Consider the following 17,352-nt stretch of genomic DNA (forward strand, 5'->3'; position numbering starts at 1 on the left):
AGAGAGAGAGAGAGAGAGAGAGAGAGAGAGAGAGAGAGAGAGAGAGAGAGAGAGAGAGAGAGAGAGAGTGAGAGAGACAGAGAGAAAGAGACACAGAGAGAGAGAGACAGAGAGAGAGAGACAGAGACAGAGAGAGAGAGAGAAAGAGCGAGAGAGAGAGACAGAGAATATGATATAGTATCTACTTAGGTACTACATGGGTCAGGGGATGCATCCCAAATGGCATTCTATTCCCTAAATAGGGCACTACTTTTGACCAGGGCCCATGTAGGGAATAGTGTAACATTTGGGACCGACCCAGGGAGAGACGGAGGCAATTATCTGCTGTACTGTTAGAGCTGCTCACCTCCCTGCAACCTCAAGGACATGACCAACATACAGAGAGATGTATCTACTGTAGCAGAGGAACCTCGTGTAGAGTCAGAGAGATGTTTCTACTGTAGCAGAGGAACCTCTGTAGAGTCAGAGAGATGTTTCTACTGTAGCAGAGGAACCTCTGTAGAGTCAGAGAGATGTTTCTACTGTAGCAGAGGAACCTCTGTAGAGTCAGAGAGATGTTTCTACTGTAGCAGAGGAACCTCTGTAGAGTCAGAGAGATGTTTCTGTTACATCTGGAGTATTTATCTTGTCTTATCCGGTGTCCTGTGTGAATTTAAATATGCTCTCTCTAATTCTCTCTTTCTCTCTTTCTTTCTTTCTCTCGGAGGACCTGAGCCCTAGGACCATGCCTCGGGACTACCTGGCATGATGACTCCTTGCTGTCCCCAGTCCACCTGGCCATGCTGCTGCTCCAGTTTCAACTGTTCTGCCTGCGGCTATGGAACCCTGACCTGTTCACCGGACGTGCTTGTTGCACCCTCGACAACTACTATGATTATTATTATTTGACCATGCTGGTCATTTATGAACATTTGAACATCTTGACCATGTTCTGTTATAATATCCACCCGGCACAGCCAGAAGAGGACTGGCCACCCCTCATAGCCTGGTTCCTCTCTAGGTTTCTTCCTAGGTTTTTGGCCTTTCTAGGGAGTTTTTCCTAGGGAGTTTTTCCTAGCCACCGTGCTTCTTTCACATGCATTGCTTGCTGTTTGGGGTTTTAGGCTGGGTTTCTGTACAGCACTTTGAGATATCAGCTGATGTACGAAGTGCTATATAAATACATTTGATTTGATTTGATTCTACTGTAGCAGAGGAACCTCTGTAGAGTCAGAGAGATGTTTCTACTGTAGCAGAGGAACCTCTGTAGAGTCAGAGAGATGTTTCTACTGTAGCAGAGGAACCTCTGTAGAGTCAGAGAGATGTTTCTACTGTAGCAGAGGAACCTCTGTAGAGTCAGAGAGATGTTTCTACTGTAGCAGAGGAACCTCGTGTAGAGTCAGAGAGATGTTTCTACTGTAGCAGAGGAACCTCGTGTAGAGTCAGGGGATAGACTGGAGACGTTGGTTTTATTTTATTGCTTATTGTCTCAGATATATGGCAACAACACTTGGTTTTAATTCATCTCAATACAAAGTTAAATGTTGCAGTGAATTAAAACCGAGTGTAGTTGCCATATATCTGAGACAATAAGCAATAAAATAAAACCAACGTCTCCAGTCTGTCCCCGGGCTCCACGTGAAGATAAAGCATAAAACCATATAGAAAGTATGGAGGAATAATAATATAACTATATATTTTGAAATAGCAGCCCCTTTTCCATCCTGCAAATTGACTTTGACAAACACACTGGTTAAACATCTATAACCTGCGTTGAATATGGGGAGATCCCGACGCGGCCCTTCAACTAAAATGATTCTCCACTCTGCCTTACGACAATTATTATTATGGCTACAGCCCTGACATCAGACACTTACAACAGGTCACAGGAGGGGTGACACGCCCTGACCTTAGATTGACGTTTATTTCCCCTTTTTTGGGGGGGTTAGATCAGGGTGTGATGTGGGGTGGGCGTTCTGTGCCAGTCTATGTGTTCTATTTGTTTGTGTTGAGTATGGTTCCTAATCAGAGGCAGCTGTCTATCGTTGTCTCTGATTAGGAATCATACTTAGGCAGCCCTTTTTCCCTCCTTCTGTGTGGGATCTTGTTTTTGTACAGATCTGTAAAGCCTGCAGAACGTGACGGTCGTGTTTCTTTGTTTATTGTTTGCGTTAGTGGTCTGAGTTAAATTAAATATTTTTCTCATGAGCACTGAACACGCTGCACCTCGGTCTACTTTCTACGACGATCGTTACCAGGGGTAACAATACATAGTTGACAGATAGAAAACAATTCATGATCACTAATCCTCACATAATATCCTGTAAAATAACTTGATAAATCATCCTCTGTAGTCCTACCTTCACATGTAGAGCATGTCCTGGTGCGGTATAACTGAAGGATATCACTTTCCCCATCCAATGGAAATGTCTGAATAATGAATCGTTGTTACCTTCACATTTAGGGATGGGTCCGCTCCACATGACCTTGCCCCCTTCCAGCTGGCAGGTGATAGTGTCAGTACCCTGGGTCTTGATGAAACCCTCCTCACAAACCACAGAGACAGAGCTACCCAGCTGGAAACTGTCCCCGAACCGTCTGGCGTTCAGAGGGACGGCTGGGTCCGGACACTCGTTGTGGCCAAATGCTGAAGGGGAGGGAGGGAGAGGGAGAGAGGGAGGGAGGGAGGGAGGGAGGGAGGGAGGGAGGGAGGGAGGGAGGGAGGGAGGGAGGGAGGGAGGGAGGGAGAGAGGAGGGAGGGGGAGGGAGAGAGGGAGGGAGAGGGAGGGAGAGGGAGGGAGGGAGAGAGAGAGAGAGGGAGTGAGGGAGGGAGGGAGGGAAACATGATATATAGTGTCTGATGAGAAATAAGGCCTTTCAAAAAGCAGGAGGATAAAGAAAGAAATGTGGCAAGAAAAGAAAAGATGAGATAAATCCCCCACTGCTCGTCTACAGCAGGTCTCAGAACCACAACACCTCCTCTAAGGCACCGCACTGCCTTGACAGAGGAGAACAGACACCATGGTGTCATTCTATTCAACCATATAATAGCCTGGGATATTCATTCCCATTGAAACTGAGGGTCGTTCGTTTGCTCCCTCCATTTTATCCGCATAATGTAGCTGTCATTACATACGTACTGCAAATGACAATACTGTATATACGGCCGTCAGCAACCTGTCAACAATATCAGACGTGTGACGCATCTGTTAAACAGAGCCTGGCAATAGAGTGGGGGTTTTATAATATAACGTTGACACAACATTAATCCAACATCTATCTGCCCTGTGACTTTACTGATTCATGTAGTTGATATTGAAGCTAAAATGTTAGATAAAGTCATACAATTATATACAATGAAACACAAGACTGTACATTTGTTTGAAAAATAATAATAAAAAAACATTTTAAAATATATATCAAAGTTGTCCCATCCACTGGAAAGCTGCAGTGAAATGTGTTGTTTTACAGGGTCAGCCATAGTAGCATTGTGCACCGAGAGCAAATCACGGTTAAGTGCCTTGCTCAAGGGCACATCGACAGATGTTTCACCTTTGTCACCTCAAATATTCGAACCAGCATCCTTTGGGTGACTGACCTAACGATAAGAGATGTGTGACAGATCTACCAGCATCCTTTGGGTGACTGACCTAACGATAAGAGATGTGTAACACATCTACCAGCATCCTTTGGGTGACTGACCTAACGATAAGAGATGTGTGACAGATCTACCAGCATCCTTTGGGTGACTGACCTAACGATAAGAGATGTGTAACACATCTACCAGCATCCTTTGGGTGACTGACCTAACGATAAGAGATGTGTGACAGATCTACCAGCATCCTTTGGGTGACTGACCTAACGATAAGAGATGTGTGACAGATCTACCAGCATCCTTTGGGTGACTGACCTAACGATAAGAGACGTGTGACAGATCTACCAGCATCCTTTGGGTGACTGACCTAACGATAAGAGATGTGTGACAGATCTACTAGTACAGCCTTGTAACAGTGTGCCTAGCAAAAACAAAATATGACAATGAACAAACGCTAATTCAACATATTTTACCAGTGGGGTTACAATGACTCACAAGACTGTACACTTGGTCATCAATGGCTTCTCCAAAAAATAAATGTGACTTGTTGTCACGTCCTGACCCTAGTAAGATGTCCTTTTCTATAGTAGAGTAGGTCAGGGCGTGACAGGGGGTGTTTTGTGTTTTTCTATGTTTTCTATTTCTATGTTTGAGTTCTAGTTTTTCTATTTCTATGTTGGGGTTGTTTAGGTTGATCTCCAATTGGAGGCAGCTGGTCCTCGTTACCTCTAATTGGACATCATATTTAAGTTGGGGTTTGTCTATGGGGTTTTTGTGGGTAGTTGTTTTCCGTTTTGTGAGTTATCACCTGACGGAACTGTTGGCTGTCGTTTTTTGTTGTTGTTTGTTTTGTTTAAGTGTTTTCATTAAAGTAAATATGAGCACTCCACACGCCGCGCATTGGTCCCCCTTTATACGACCCACGTTACACTTGTACGACACGGTAATAAATAGAGTAGTGTACTGACTGCTGTAGGTGATGTTGAATCCCCTTCCGGACATGGAGTGGTCTGCCTGGAACTCCAGCTGGAGGATGTTGCTGTTGGAGCTGAAATGAGAGGGCACCTCGGCACCCGAGTATCTCCCCAGGATGGACGAGCCCGTCTGGTACAACCACATGGTATTGTAAACGTTATTTATTTAAAGGGGGAGCATTTAAACCTCACAACACTATTCAAATAAACAATAACACTTAAAACAACAATCACTTTTTTGGTAAAACAAGAAAATGAAAGAATTAACCACAAACCAAGAGGCAGTAAGAGATTAACTAAAATAACCTAAAATCCCAGAAAGGACGTATGAAACCACTAACATAAAGCTAGGAAGCTTTCAGGCCAAGCTGAAACGGTGGGTTTTTAAGAGTGATTTAAAAACCTCCATGATGCCCTTCCCCTTTGACTAGCTACTCAATCAATTATCAATCAATCAATCCATTACCTGGTCTCAATCAATCCATTACCTGGTCTCAATCAATCTATTACCTAGTCTCAATCAATCCATTACCTGGTCTCAATCAATCCATTACCTGGTCTCAATCAATCCATTACCTAGTCTCAATCAATCCATTACCTGGTCTCAATCAATCCATTACCTGGTCTCAATCAATCCATTACCTGGTCTTAATCAATCCATTACCTGGTCTCAATCAATCCATTACCTGGTCTCAATCAATCCATTACCTGGTCTCAGTCAATCCATTACCTGGTCTCAATCAATCCATTACCTGGTCTCAATCAATCCATGACCTAGTCTCAATTAATCCATTACCTGGTCTCAATGAATCCATTACCTGGTCTCAATCAATCCATTACCTAGTCTCAATGAATCCATTACCTGGTCTCAATCAATCCATTACCTGGTCTCAATCAATCCATTACCTGGTCTCAATCAATCCATTACCTGGTCTCAATCAATCCATTACCTGGTCTCAATCAATCCATTACCTGGTCTCAATCAATCCATTACCTGGTCTCAATCAATCCATTACCTGGTCTCAGTCAATCCATTACCTGGTCTCAATCAATCCATTAACTGGTCTCAATCAATCTATTACCTGGTCTTAATCAATCCATTACCTGGTCTCAATCAATCCATTACCTGGTCTCAATCAATCCATGACCTAGTCTCAATTAATCCATTACCTGGTCTCAATGAATCCATTACCTGGTCTCAATCAATCCATTACCTAGTCTCAATGAATCCATTACCTGGTCTCAATCAATCCATTACCTGGTCTCAATCAATCCATTACCTGGTCTCAATCAATCCATTACCTGGTCTTAATCAATCCATTACCTGGTCTCAATCAATCCATTACCTGGTCTCAATCAATCCATTACCTGGTCTCAATCAATCCATTACCTAGTCTCAATTAATCCATTACCTCGTCTCAATCAATCCATTACCTAGTCTCAATTAATCCATTACCTGGTCTCAATCAATCCATTACCTGGTCTCCGTCCTTCACGGTGAGGAAGTCGTATGGAGGCTCCAGGTCAAAGTCGTTGAAGGCCAGGTGGATCCGGCTGCCGGGTTCAGAGATGATGATCCACACACAGTTCAGGTTGTTCCCATAGCCCTCTGGGTAGTCAGGGGACAGCACGGTGCCCACGGCCGCCGTGAAGTTGGAGAAACATGGGACTGTGGGAGTAGGAAAAGGAGTGGGTTAGGTGTAGAAATGTTTATGTTCGCATGTTCCTATGTTATATGTTCACTCATGAACATATGTTCATTAAGGTATTCCACCGATGCAGGATGGGAGGGTTTTCCTATAAATATACTGTACATACTGCACAACATGGTGCTCTGTTACATACGGGATGTAAAACCTGAAAGGTGTAATAATGCATTTCCTTACTTATTAAAAAAATAAAAAATAAAACATCTTCCACAGAATTACTGTGCTTTAACATGGCATTTCAAACAATGAACATACTCACATATGCACATGGGGATGTTAGCAGACCATTGGTTGTTGTTCTGACAGGTGATCATCCTCTCTCCAATCAGCTCGAAGCCAAACTGGCACTCGAACCGCAGCACGTTCCCGTTCAGAAACCCACTGCCCTCCTGGAAGCCATACAGAGGTGTGCCTGGGTCCCCACAACTCTCCTTATCAATCTCTGTCAGAGAAAGAGACAGGGATTAGTCAAATGTTAGTCCTTTATCTGTTTGATACTGATACTATCTGTCTGATAGGGTCTCTGGTCCTGGGCCAGGTCTGGGATGGAGGTAGTCTGGACCTGGTCCTGGGCCAGGTCTGGGATGGAGGTAGTCTGGTCCTGGGCCAGGTCTGGGATGGAGGTAGTCTGGACCTGGTCCTGGGCCAGGTCTGGGATGGAGGTAGTCTGGTCCTGGGCCAGGTCTGGGATGGAGGTAGTCTGGTGTTGGGCCAGGTCTGGGATGGAGGTAGTCTGGTGTTGGGCCAGGTCTGGGATGGAGGTAGTCTGGTCCTGGGCCAGGTCTGGGATGGAGGTAGTCTGGTCCTGGGCCAGGTCTGGGATGGAGGTAGTCTGGTCCTGGGTCAGGTCTGGGATGGAGGTAGTCTGGACCTGGTCCTGGGCCAGGTCTGGGATGGAGGTAGTCTGGTCCTGTGCCAGGTCTGGGATAGAGGTAGTCTGGTCCTGGGCCAGGTCTGGGATGGAGGTAGTCTGGTCCTGGGCCAGGTCTGGGATGGAGGTAGTCTGGTCCTGGGCCAAGTCTGGGATGGAGGTAGTCTGGTCCTGGGCCAGGTCTGGGATGGAGGTATTCTGGTCCTGGGCCAGGTCTGGGATGGAGGTAGTCTGGTCCTGGGCCAGGTCTGGGATGGAGGTAGTCTGGTCCTGGGTCAGGTCTGGGATGGAGGTAGTCTGGTCCTGGGCCAGGTCTGGGATGGAGGTAGTCTGGTCCTGGGCCAGGTCTGGGATGGAGGTAGTCTGGTCCTGGGCCAGGTCTGGGATGGAGAAGGTTTGGTCCTGGGTCAGGTCTGGGATGGAGCTAGTCTGGTCCTGGGCCAGGTCTGGGATGGAGCTAGTCTGGTGCAGGGGTTATTGTCAAGAAGCTGGGAGCTGGGGATAGGGGCTGGGTATAGGGGCTGGGAATAGGGGCTGGGGATAGGGGCTGGGGATAGGGGCTGGGGGCTAGGGGCTGGAGATTGGGGCTGGGGGCTGGGGATAGGGGCTGGGGATAGGGGCTGTGGATAGGTGCTAGGGGCTGGAGATTGGGCTGGGGGCTAGGGGCTGGGGATAGGGGCCGGGGATAGGAGTTGGGAGCTAGGGGCTGGGGATAGGGGCTGGGGATAGGGGCTGGGGGCTGGAGATTGGGGCTGGGGGCTGGGGATAGGGGCTGGGGGCTGGAGATTGGGGCTGGGGGCTAGGGGCTGGGGATAGGGGCTGGGGGCTAGGGGCTGGAGATTGGGGCTGGGGGCTAGGGGCTGGAGATTGGGGCTGGGGATAGGGGCTGGAGATTGGGGCTGGGGGCTAGGGGCTGGGGATAGGGGCTGGGGGCTAGGGGCTGGGGGCTAGGAGCTGGGGCTGGGGGCTGGGGATAGGGGCTGGGGGCAGGTCTGGGACAGGCATGGGCTAAGGTAGTTTGATAGTGTTTGTATCTCAACATTTTATTGTTATCAGCACAGAGGAGGACTGTATACTGTGTCTAGGGTTAAAGAGGTGGATAGTGTTTGTATCTCAACATTTTATGGTTATCAGCACAGAGGAGGACTGTATACTGTGTCTAGGGTTAAAGAGGTGGATAGTGTCTGTACCTTTATAGTTGATCTTGAAGCCGATAGAGCCCACGCTCTCATCAGACTGAAGGTGGAGCCACATTTGATGGGACATGCTGACAATAAGGTCAGGCACGAAGCTGCCTGTCAGGCTGCAGATAAGAGCACAATACAAACCAATGGCCCGTCACAATACTGCCCTTCAGCCAATCAGATCGGTTGCTATTGTAAATAAGAATCTGTTCTTAATTGAATTATCTGTCCAAATAAAGGTTAAATACATAAACTGAAATAAGACACAGGGTTATCGTAAAAGCTATTTACCTTTTTTAAACAACCAGGCATGTAAAGAGAGACTTGACAATAAGTCATTATTGTAAACAACAAACATGTTTATTAGTTAGAGTTAATATTAACATTTTATAACAACGTGGAATGTAAGTGGACTTAATTGAACCATCAAACAACAGACATGTTTATTTAAGTATAATCTGACAGCTAGATCATGCTAGATTTGGTTGTGGGATCTGAGGATAATTGGAGTGTAATACTTACACCTGTATTATTGTTCTGGAGTCTCCAACCTGCCCTCCGTCTCCGATGGTTAATGAGTCATAGCCGATCTCCAGGTCAAACTCCTCAAAGTTGATCTGGATAACCTGTTGAAGTCTACCGATTACAACATATACTGCCAACGTATTTTACACTCATTTATATTATATACACATTATTATTCATTGGACAACAAAATTGTTCTCAGATTCTTATTTACAATTACAACCGATCTGGTACCGTGTGGCTCAGTTGGTAGAGCATGGTGCTTGCAATGTGTTTGTAACGCCAGGGTTGTGGGTTCGATTCCCACGAGGGACCAGTACGGAGAAAAAATGTATGAAATGTATGCATTCACTACTGTAAGTCGCTCTGGATAAGAGCGTCTGCTAAATGACTAAAATGTAAAATGAATGCATTGCTTTATTTGACTTGAATTATTTTATTTTATAAACAGTGTGTTCATTTGATTGGCTGTATAACAGGACGTGGTATCTGGTAAACAGCTATTAGACAGCTAATCCACCTCTGACAGAAAGCTTTAGGGAAGATAACAGAAACACAATCCATCCCAGCTACTGCACTGTATGCACTGCTATTACGTTATCAAGTCACAGCATGTGAACAGAGAATCATCGGACATTTACCCCACGTCACATTCATAAACAGACGCACTACCCGTGTGGCTCAGTTGGTAGAGCATGGTGTTTGCAACGCCAGGGTTGTGGGTTCGATTCCCACTGGGGACCAGTATGGGGGAAAAAAATTTAATATGAAATGTATGCATTCACTACTGTAAGTCGCTCTGGATAAGAGCGTCTGCTAAATGACTAAAATGTAAATGTACCAGCTGCTGATTTGCATAAACACACCTTTGGGACAGTGTTCAGAATCATATTCATTCAAGTCATTTTCTGATGTTTACTAAATACCCGCCCACAGCTTTCAGTTCACAATGAGTGAAAGACGATTCGATTAAACACAATGAATCCTAAACAAGTCCTGTCAAAACGGATGAATTTCGTCCAGTAGAGCGGGCATGTGTGTTTCTCTCAACCAAAAGCGAGGCCATGAATTGTTCAAACCAGAAGCACTGCAAATGGTCTTCAGGGAGGACTTTATAGATCGCTAATGGCACGGATTTGACAATCCCCCTCAGAACACAAATCAAATATTGAGAAGCAATCATGCAAAGATGCAATTTGAGATGAATTTATTGACTGAAATAATGAATTGCCTTTCTGTCTTCCCTTTTTATGAATCTTCTGGTCACAGTCACCTACGATGCATCCCAAATAGCATCCTATTTTCTATATAGTGCACAACTTCTGACCAGAGCCATATGAGCCCTGATGAAATGTAGTGCACTATATAGGGAATAGGTTGCTATTTGGGAAGCATCGTAGCTGACTGTGACCGAGCTACTCTCCTCCCTTAATTTAACCATACGCACAACCGAATATAACATGACACATGCAGGGAAGCTTTTAACATATAACATGACACATGCAGGGAAGCTTTTAACATATAACATGGCACATGCAGGGAAGCTTTTAACACAACCGAATATAACATGACACATGCAGGGAAGCTTTTAACACAACCGAATATAACATGACACATGCAGGGAAGCTTTTAACACAACTGAATATAACATGACACATGCAGGGAAGCTTTTAACATATAACATGACACATGTAGGGAGGCTTTTAACATATAACATGACACATGCAGGGAAGCTTTTAACATATAAAGGGACACATGCAGGGAAGCTTAATCTGAATGAAGAAAAACGGTGGAGCAGAATATTGTTGTTTTTAAGTGTATTTCTACCTCGTCCACACGGAGCTCAGATTAAAGCTTTGAAATGCCACGGGTGTCACATTGCTGTCGATGCCAACAGCGAAACATGACGGAAACATGCTTCTGTTGTTCTCTAGGACCTTGCAGTGTCTGTGCTTCGGGGAAGGACAGCACAGCGTCCCGAAGTGCACTCTATTCTTTACATAGTGCACTTTACCAAATGGCCACTGGTCAAACGTAGTGCACTAAATAGGGAAAATGGTGCCATTTGTGACGCACCCTGTGCCTGCAGAGTTTTCACGTAATTTTTGTTTTGAATTAGCAATGCAGGAACAGTGCATAATTATCCTAATGACGTTAGGTAACGTTAGCTACCACATGGTAATGTGAAGCATAGATAATGACTTCAATGTCAATGAGAGACTGGGAGAAACTAGGAGAGACTAGGAGAGACTGGGAGAGACTAGGAGAGACTGGGAGAGACTGGGAGAGACTAGGAGAGACTAGGAGAGACTAGGAGAGACTAGGAGAGACTGGGAGAGACTGGGAGAGACTAGGAGAGACTATGAGAGACTATGAGAGACTGGGAGAGACTGGGAGATCATAGGAGAGACTAGGAGAGACTGGGCGAGCATAGGAGAGACTAGGAGAGACTATGAGAGACTATGAGAGACTGGGAGAGACTGGGAGAAACTAGGAGAGACTAGGAGAGACTGGGAGAGACTGGGAGAGGCTAGGAGAGACTAGGAGAGACTGGGAGATCATAGGAGAGACTAGGAGAGACTGGGAGAGACTAGGAGAGACTGGGAGAGACTAAGAGAGACTAGGAGATCATAGGAGAGACTAGGAGAGACTGGGAGAGACTGGGAGAAACTAGGAGAGACTAGGAGAGACTAGGAGAGACTAGGAGAGACTATGAGAGACTATGAGAGACTGGGAGAGACTGGGAGAAACTAGGAGAGACTAGGAGAGACTGGGAGAGACTGGGAGAGGCTAGGAGAGACTAGGAGAGACTGGGAGATCATAGGAGAGACTAGGAGAGACTGGGAGAGACTAGGAGAGACTGGGAGAGACTAAGAGAGACTAGGAGATCATAGGAGAGACTAGGAGAGACTGGGAGAGACTGGGAGAAACTAGGAGAGACTAGGAGAGACTAGGAGAGACTAGGAGAGACTAGGAGAGACTGGGAGAGACTGGGAGAGACTGGGAGATCATAGGAGAGACTAGGAGAGACTGGGAGAGACTAGGAGAGACTGGGAGATCATAGGAGAGGCTAGGAGAGACTAGGAGAGACTGGGAGATCATAGGAGAGACTAGGAGAGACTAGGAGAGACTAGGAGAGACTGGGAGATCATAGGAGAGGCTAGGAGAGACTATGAGAGACTGGGAGATCATAGGAGAGACTAGGAGAGACTATGAGAGACTGGGAGATCATAGGAGAGACTAGGAGAAACTAGGAGAGACTAGGAGAGACTGGGAGATCATAGGAGAGACTAGAGGAGACTATGAGAGACTGGGAGAAACTAGGAGAGACTGGGAGAGACTGGGAGATCATAGGAGAGGCTAGGAGAGACTATGAGAGACTGGGAGATCATAGGAGAGACTAGGAGAGACTATGAGAGACTGGGAGATCATAGGAGAGACTAGGAGAAACTAGGAGAGACTAGGAGAGACTGGGAGATCATAGGAGAGACTAGGAGAGACTATGAGAGACTGGGAGAAACTAGGAGAGACTGGGAGATCATAGGAGAGACTAGGAGAGACTATGAGAGATTGGGAGAAACTAGGAGAGACTGGGAGAAACTAGGAGAGACTAGGAGAGACTGGGAGAGACTATGGGAGACTAGGAGAGACTGGGAGATCATAGGAGAGACTAGGAGAGACTAGGAGAGACTGGGAGATCATAGGAGAGGCTAGGAGAGACTATGAGAGACTGGGAGATCATAGGAGAGACTAGGAGAGACTAGGAGAGACTAGGAGAGACTGGGAGATCATAGGAGAGACTAGGAGAGACTATGAGAGATTGGGAGAAACTAGGAGAGACTAGGAGAGACTGGGAGATCATAGGAGAGACTAGGAGAGACTGGGCGAGCATAGGAGAGACTAGGAGAGACTGGGAGAGACTGGGAGATCATAGGAGAGACTAGGAGAGACTAGGAGAGACTAGGAGAGACTGGGAGATCATAGGAGAGACTAGGAGAGACTAGGAGGGACTAGGAGAGACTGGGAGATCATAGGAGAGACTAGGAGAGACTAGGAGAGACTGGGAGATCATAGGAGAGACTAGGATAGACTATGAGAGACTATGAGAGACTGGGAGATCATAGGAGAGACTAGGAGAGACTAGGAGAGACTAGGAAAGACTGGGAGATCATAGGAGAAACTATGAGAGACTGGGAGAGCATAGGAGAGACTGGGAGAGACTGGGAGAGACTGGGAGAGGCTAGGAGAGACTAGGAGAGACTAGGAGAGACTGGGAGAGACTAGGAGAGACTAGGAGAGACTAGGAGAGAGTAGGAGAGACTGGGAGAGCATAGGAGAGCATAGGAGAGCATAGAAGAGACTAGGAGAGCACAGGAGAGCATAGGAGAGACTAGGAGAGACTGGGAAAGACTAGGAGAGACTAGGAGAGAGCTGACCGGTAAAGGTTTAAGCATATAAACCATACCTTATTGGGGTTACTAGCAGTGATAATCCACACACAGTGGGAATTACTCTCGTACTGGATGGGGAAATTGGGAGAAGAGAAAGTCCCCGATGGACCCTGGAGTGTCGATCCGCACGTTTTCACTGAAACAAGAGACAAGAGTGAGATGTTTAAATGAGAGACTAGAATATGTCACGTTTACTCAATGTTCCGCGGCTCTTTAACTGAAACAAGACTCAATCACTCAAAGATTCAATCATGGACACTCTTACTGACAGTTGTGGCTGCTTTGTGTGATGTATTGTTGTCTCTACCTCCTTGCCCTTTGTGCTGTTGTCTCTGCCCAATAACGTTTGTACCATGTTTTGTGCTGCTACCATGTTGTGTTGCTACCATGCTGTGTTGTCATGTTGTGTTGCTACCATGCTGTGTTTTCATGTGTTGCTGCCATGCTGTTGTCATGTTGTGTTGCTACCATGCTGTGTTTTCATGTGTTGCTGCCATGTTGTTGTCATGTTGTGTTGCTACCATGCTGTGTTGTCATGTGTTGCTGCCATGCTGTGTTGTTATCTTAGGTCTCTTTTTATGGTCTCTCTTTATGTAGTGTTGTGTTGCTACCATGCTGTGTTGTTGTCATGTTGTGTTGCTACCATGCTGTGTTGTTGTCATGTTGTGTTGCTACCATGCTGTGTTGTTGTCTTAGGTCTCTCTGTATGTAGTGTTGTGTTGCTACCATGCTGTGTTGTTATCTTAGGTCTCTTTTTATGGTCTCTCTTTATGTAGTGTTGTGTTGCTACCATGCTGTGTTGTTATCTTAGGTCTCTTTTTATGGTCTCTCTTTATGTAGTGTTGTGTTGTTTCTCTTGTCGTGATGTCATGTGTTGCTGCCATGCTGTGTTGTTGTCTTTGGTCTCTCTTTATGTGGTGTTGTGTTGTCTCTCTTGTCGTGATGTGTGTTTTGCCCTGTATTTTATTTACTTTATGTTTAATCCCCCGTCCCCGCAGGAGGCCTTTTGCCTTTTGGTAGGCCATCATTGTAAATAAGAATTTGTTCTTCACTGACTTGTCTAGTTAAATAAAGGTTAAATAAAAAAATGGAAAAATTAAAAAGAGACAGGAGTGAGATGTATAAACGGGAGACTAGAAAATGTCATGTTTAGTCAATGTTCTGCAGCTCTTTAACTGAAACAAGAGACAGGACTGAGATGTTTAAACGGGATACTAGAAAATGTCATGTTTAGTCAATGTTCTGCAGCTCTTTAACTGAAACAAGAGACAGGAGTGAGATGTATAAATGCAGAGAGGGAATAATACCTTGTGTAAAGGCCTGCTGGTGTAATATTCTCTGCTATCGTACAATATTAAACAGAGGTAAAGGATTGACCATTAGAATCTGCATATATCCACAGGCCCTGGTTTAATCAAAGCAGTTATCTATATTAGATGTACCCGAAAGAGGGCTTCATCTTTACGGACAGGTCTGTGGTCGCTCCAAGCAGCATGTATCTATATTAGATGTACCAGGAAGAGGGCCTCACCTTTACAGACAGGTCTGTGGTCGCTCCAAGCAGCATGTATCTATATTAGATGTACCCGAAAGAGGGCTTCATCTTTACGGACAGGTCTGTGGTCGCTCCAAGCAGCATGTATCTATATTAGATGTACCAGGAAGAGGGCCTCACCTTCACAGACAGGTCTGTGGTCGCTCCAAGCAGCATGTATCTATATTAGATGTACCAGGAAGAGGGCCTCACCTTTACAGACAGGTCTGTGGTCGCTCCAAGCAGCATGTATCTATATTAGATGTACCAGGAAGAGGGCCTCACCTTTACAGACAGGTCTGTGGTCGCTCCAGGCAGCATGTATCTATATTAGATGTACCAGGAAGAGGGCCTCACCTTCACAGACAGGTCTGTGGTCGCTCCAGGCAGCATGTATCTATATTAGATGTACCAGGAAGAGGGCCTCACCTTTACAGACAGGTCTGTGGTCGCTCCAGGCAGCATGTATCTATATTAGATGTACCAGGAAGAGGGCCTCACCTTTACAGACAGGTCTGTGGTCGCTCCAAGCAGCATGTATCTATATTAGATGTACCAGGAAGAGGGCCTCACCTTCACAGACAGGTCTGTGGTCGCTCCAGGCAGCATGTATCTATATTAGACGTACCAGGAAGAGGGCCTCACCTTTACAGACAGGTCTGTGGTCGCTCCAGGCAGCGAACACCTCAGCCACCCTCTGACAGGTGATGGTTTTGGAGCCCTGCAGCACATGGTCCTCATCACAGGTAAACTGAGCCGTCGCTCCAATGCTTGAACACATAACAACACATTCATGTAATAAAGGAAGTCTTTACAAGAAAAAGGTTGAGAGGAGCTCCACCCACACAGTCTAGCTCCACCCACACAGTCTAGCTCCACCCTCACAGTCTAGCTCCACCCTCACAGTCTAGCTCCACCCACACAGTCTAGCTCCACCCTCACAGTCTAGCTCCACCCACACAGTCTAGCTCCACCCACACAGTCTAGCTCCACCCACACAGTCTAGCTGCACCCTCACAGTCTAGCTCCACCCACACAGTCTAGCTCCACCCTCAAAGTCTAGCTCCACCCACACAGTCTAGCTCCACCCACACAGTCTAGCTCCACCCACACAGTCTAGCTCCACCCACACAGTCTAGCTCCACCCTCACAGTCTAGCTCCACCCACACAGTCTAGCTCCACCCTCAAAGTCTAGCTCCACCCACACAGTCTAGCTCCACCCTCACAGTCTAGCTCCACCCTCACAGTCTAGCTCCACCCACACAGTCTAGCTCCACCCACACAGTCTAGCTCCACCCTCACAGTCTAGCTCCACCCTCACAGTCTAGCTCCACCCACACAGTCTAGCTCCACCCTCACAGTCTAGCTCCACCCTCACAGCCTAGCTCCACCCTCACAGTCTAGCTCCACCCACGCAGTCTAGCTCCACCCACACAGTCTAGCTCCACCCTCACAGTCTAGCTCCACCCTCACAGTCTAGCTCCACCCACGCAGTCTAGCTCCACCCACACAGTCTAACTCCACCCACACAGTCTAGCTCCACCCACACAGTCTAGCTCCACCCACACAGTCTAGCTCCACCCTCACAGTCTAGCTCCACCCACACAGTTTAATATAATAAGAAGCTTTGGGATCAGCTTTGGGACATCTTATGGACAGATGGACTGAGGACATATTATGAACAGATGGACTGAGGACATATTATGGACAGATGGACTGAGGAGATATTATGGACAGATGGACTGAGGCCATATTATGGACAGATAGACTGAGGCCAAATGGACAGACGGACTGAGGACATATTATGAACAGATGCACTGAGGACATATTATGGACAGATGGACTGAGGACATATTATGGACAGATGGACTGAGGACATATTATGAACAGATGGACTGAGGACATATTATGCACAGATGGACTGAGGACATATTATGGACAGATGGACTGAGGACATATTATGAACAGATGGACTGAGGACATATTATGCACAGATGGACTGAGGACATATTAGGGACAGATGAACTGATGCCATATTACTGACAGATGGCCATATTATTGACAGATGGACTGAGGCCATATTATGCACAAACGGACTGAAGCCATAACTGCAAATTAAAATATCTAGTTTTGTCTCTTTTTTACTAGGGCCTGAAGTCTAGAGGATGTATTATATTCTAATTGAGTCCATGGCTGGATATCAAAGGGCCTCCTGTTCTCCATATAGTGAACTACTTCTGACCAGGGCCCATTTAGGACACAGGCCCATGTGAGGTAGGTCTGACCAGGGCCCATTTAGGACACAGGCCCATGTGAGGTAGGTCTGACCAGGGCCCATTTAGGACACAGGCCCATGTGAAGTAGGTCTGACCAGGGCCCATGTGAGGTAGGTCTGACCAGGGCCCATTTAGGACACAGGCCCATGTGAGGTAGGTCTGACCAGGGCCCATTTAGGACACAGGCCCATGTGAGGTAGGTCTGACCAGGGCCCATTTAGGACACAGGCCCATGTGAGGTAGGTCTGACCAG

At 46.4% G+C, this 17,352-nt stretch overlaps 1 protein-coding gene across 1 annotated transcript in view; it reads right to left on the minus strand.

Annotated features, from left to right (window-relative positions):
* LOC115187885 (CUB and sushi domain-containing protein 3-like) overlaps window positions 1–17,352 on the minus strand; it is a 1,475,978-nt gene that overhangs the window by 299,497 nt on the left and 1,159,129 nt on the right. Inside the window, 8 exon segments of the mRNA XM_029746934.1 lie at window positions 2,432–2,626; window positions 4,543–4,678; window positions 6,027–6,217; window positions 6,517–6,699; window positions 8,319–8,431; window positions 8,835–8,938; window positions 13,303–13,424; window positions 15,468–15,592. Of these exon segments, the coding sequence (XP_029602794.1) occupies window positions 2,432–2,626; window positions 4,543–4,678; window positions 6,027–6,217; window positions 6,517–6,699; window positions 8,319–8,431; window positions 8,835–8,938; window positions 13,303–13,424; window positions 15,468–15,592 (1,169 nt within the window).

Source organism: Salmo trutta, unplaced genomic scaffold (assembly GCF_901001165.1).
Source record: "Salmo trutta unplaced genomic scaffold, fSalTru1.1, whole genome shotgun sequence".
NCBI classification, from domain to species: Eukaryota; Metazoa; Chordata; class Actinopteri; order Salmoniformes; family Salmonidae; genus Salmo; species Salmo trutta.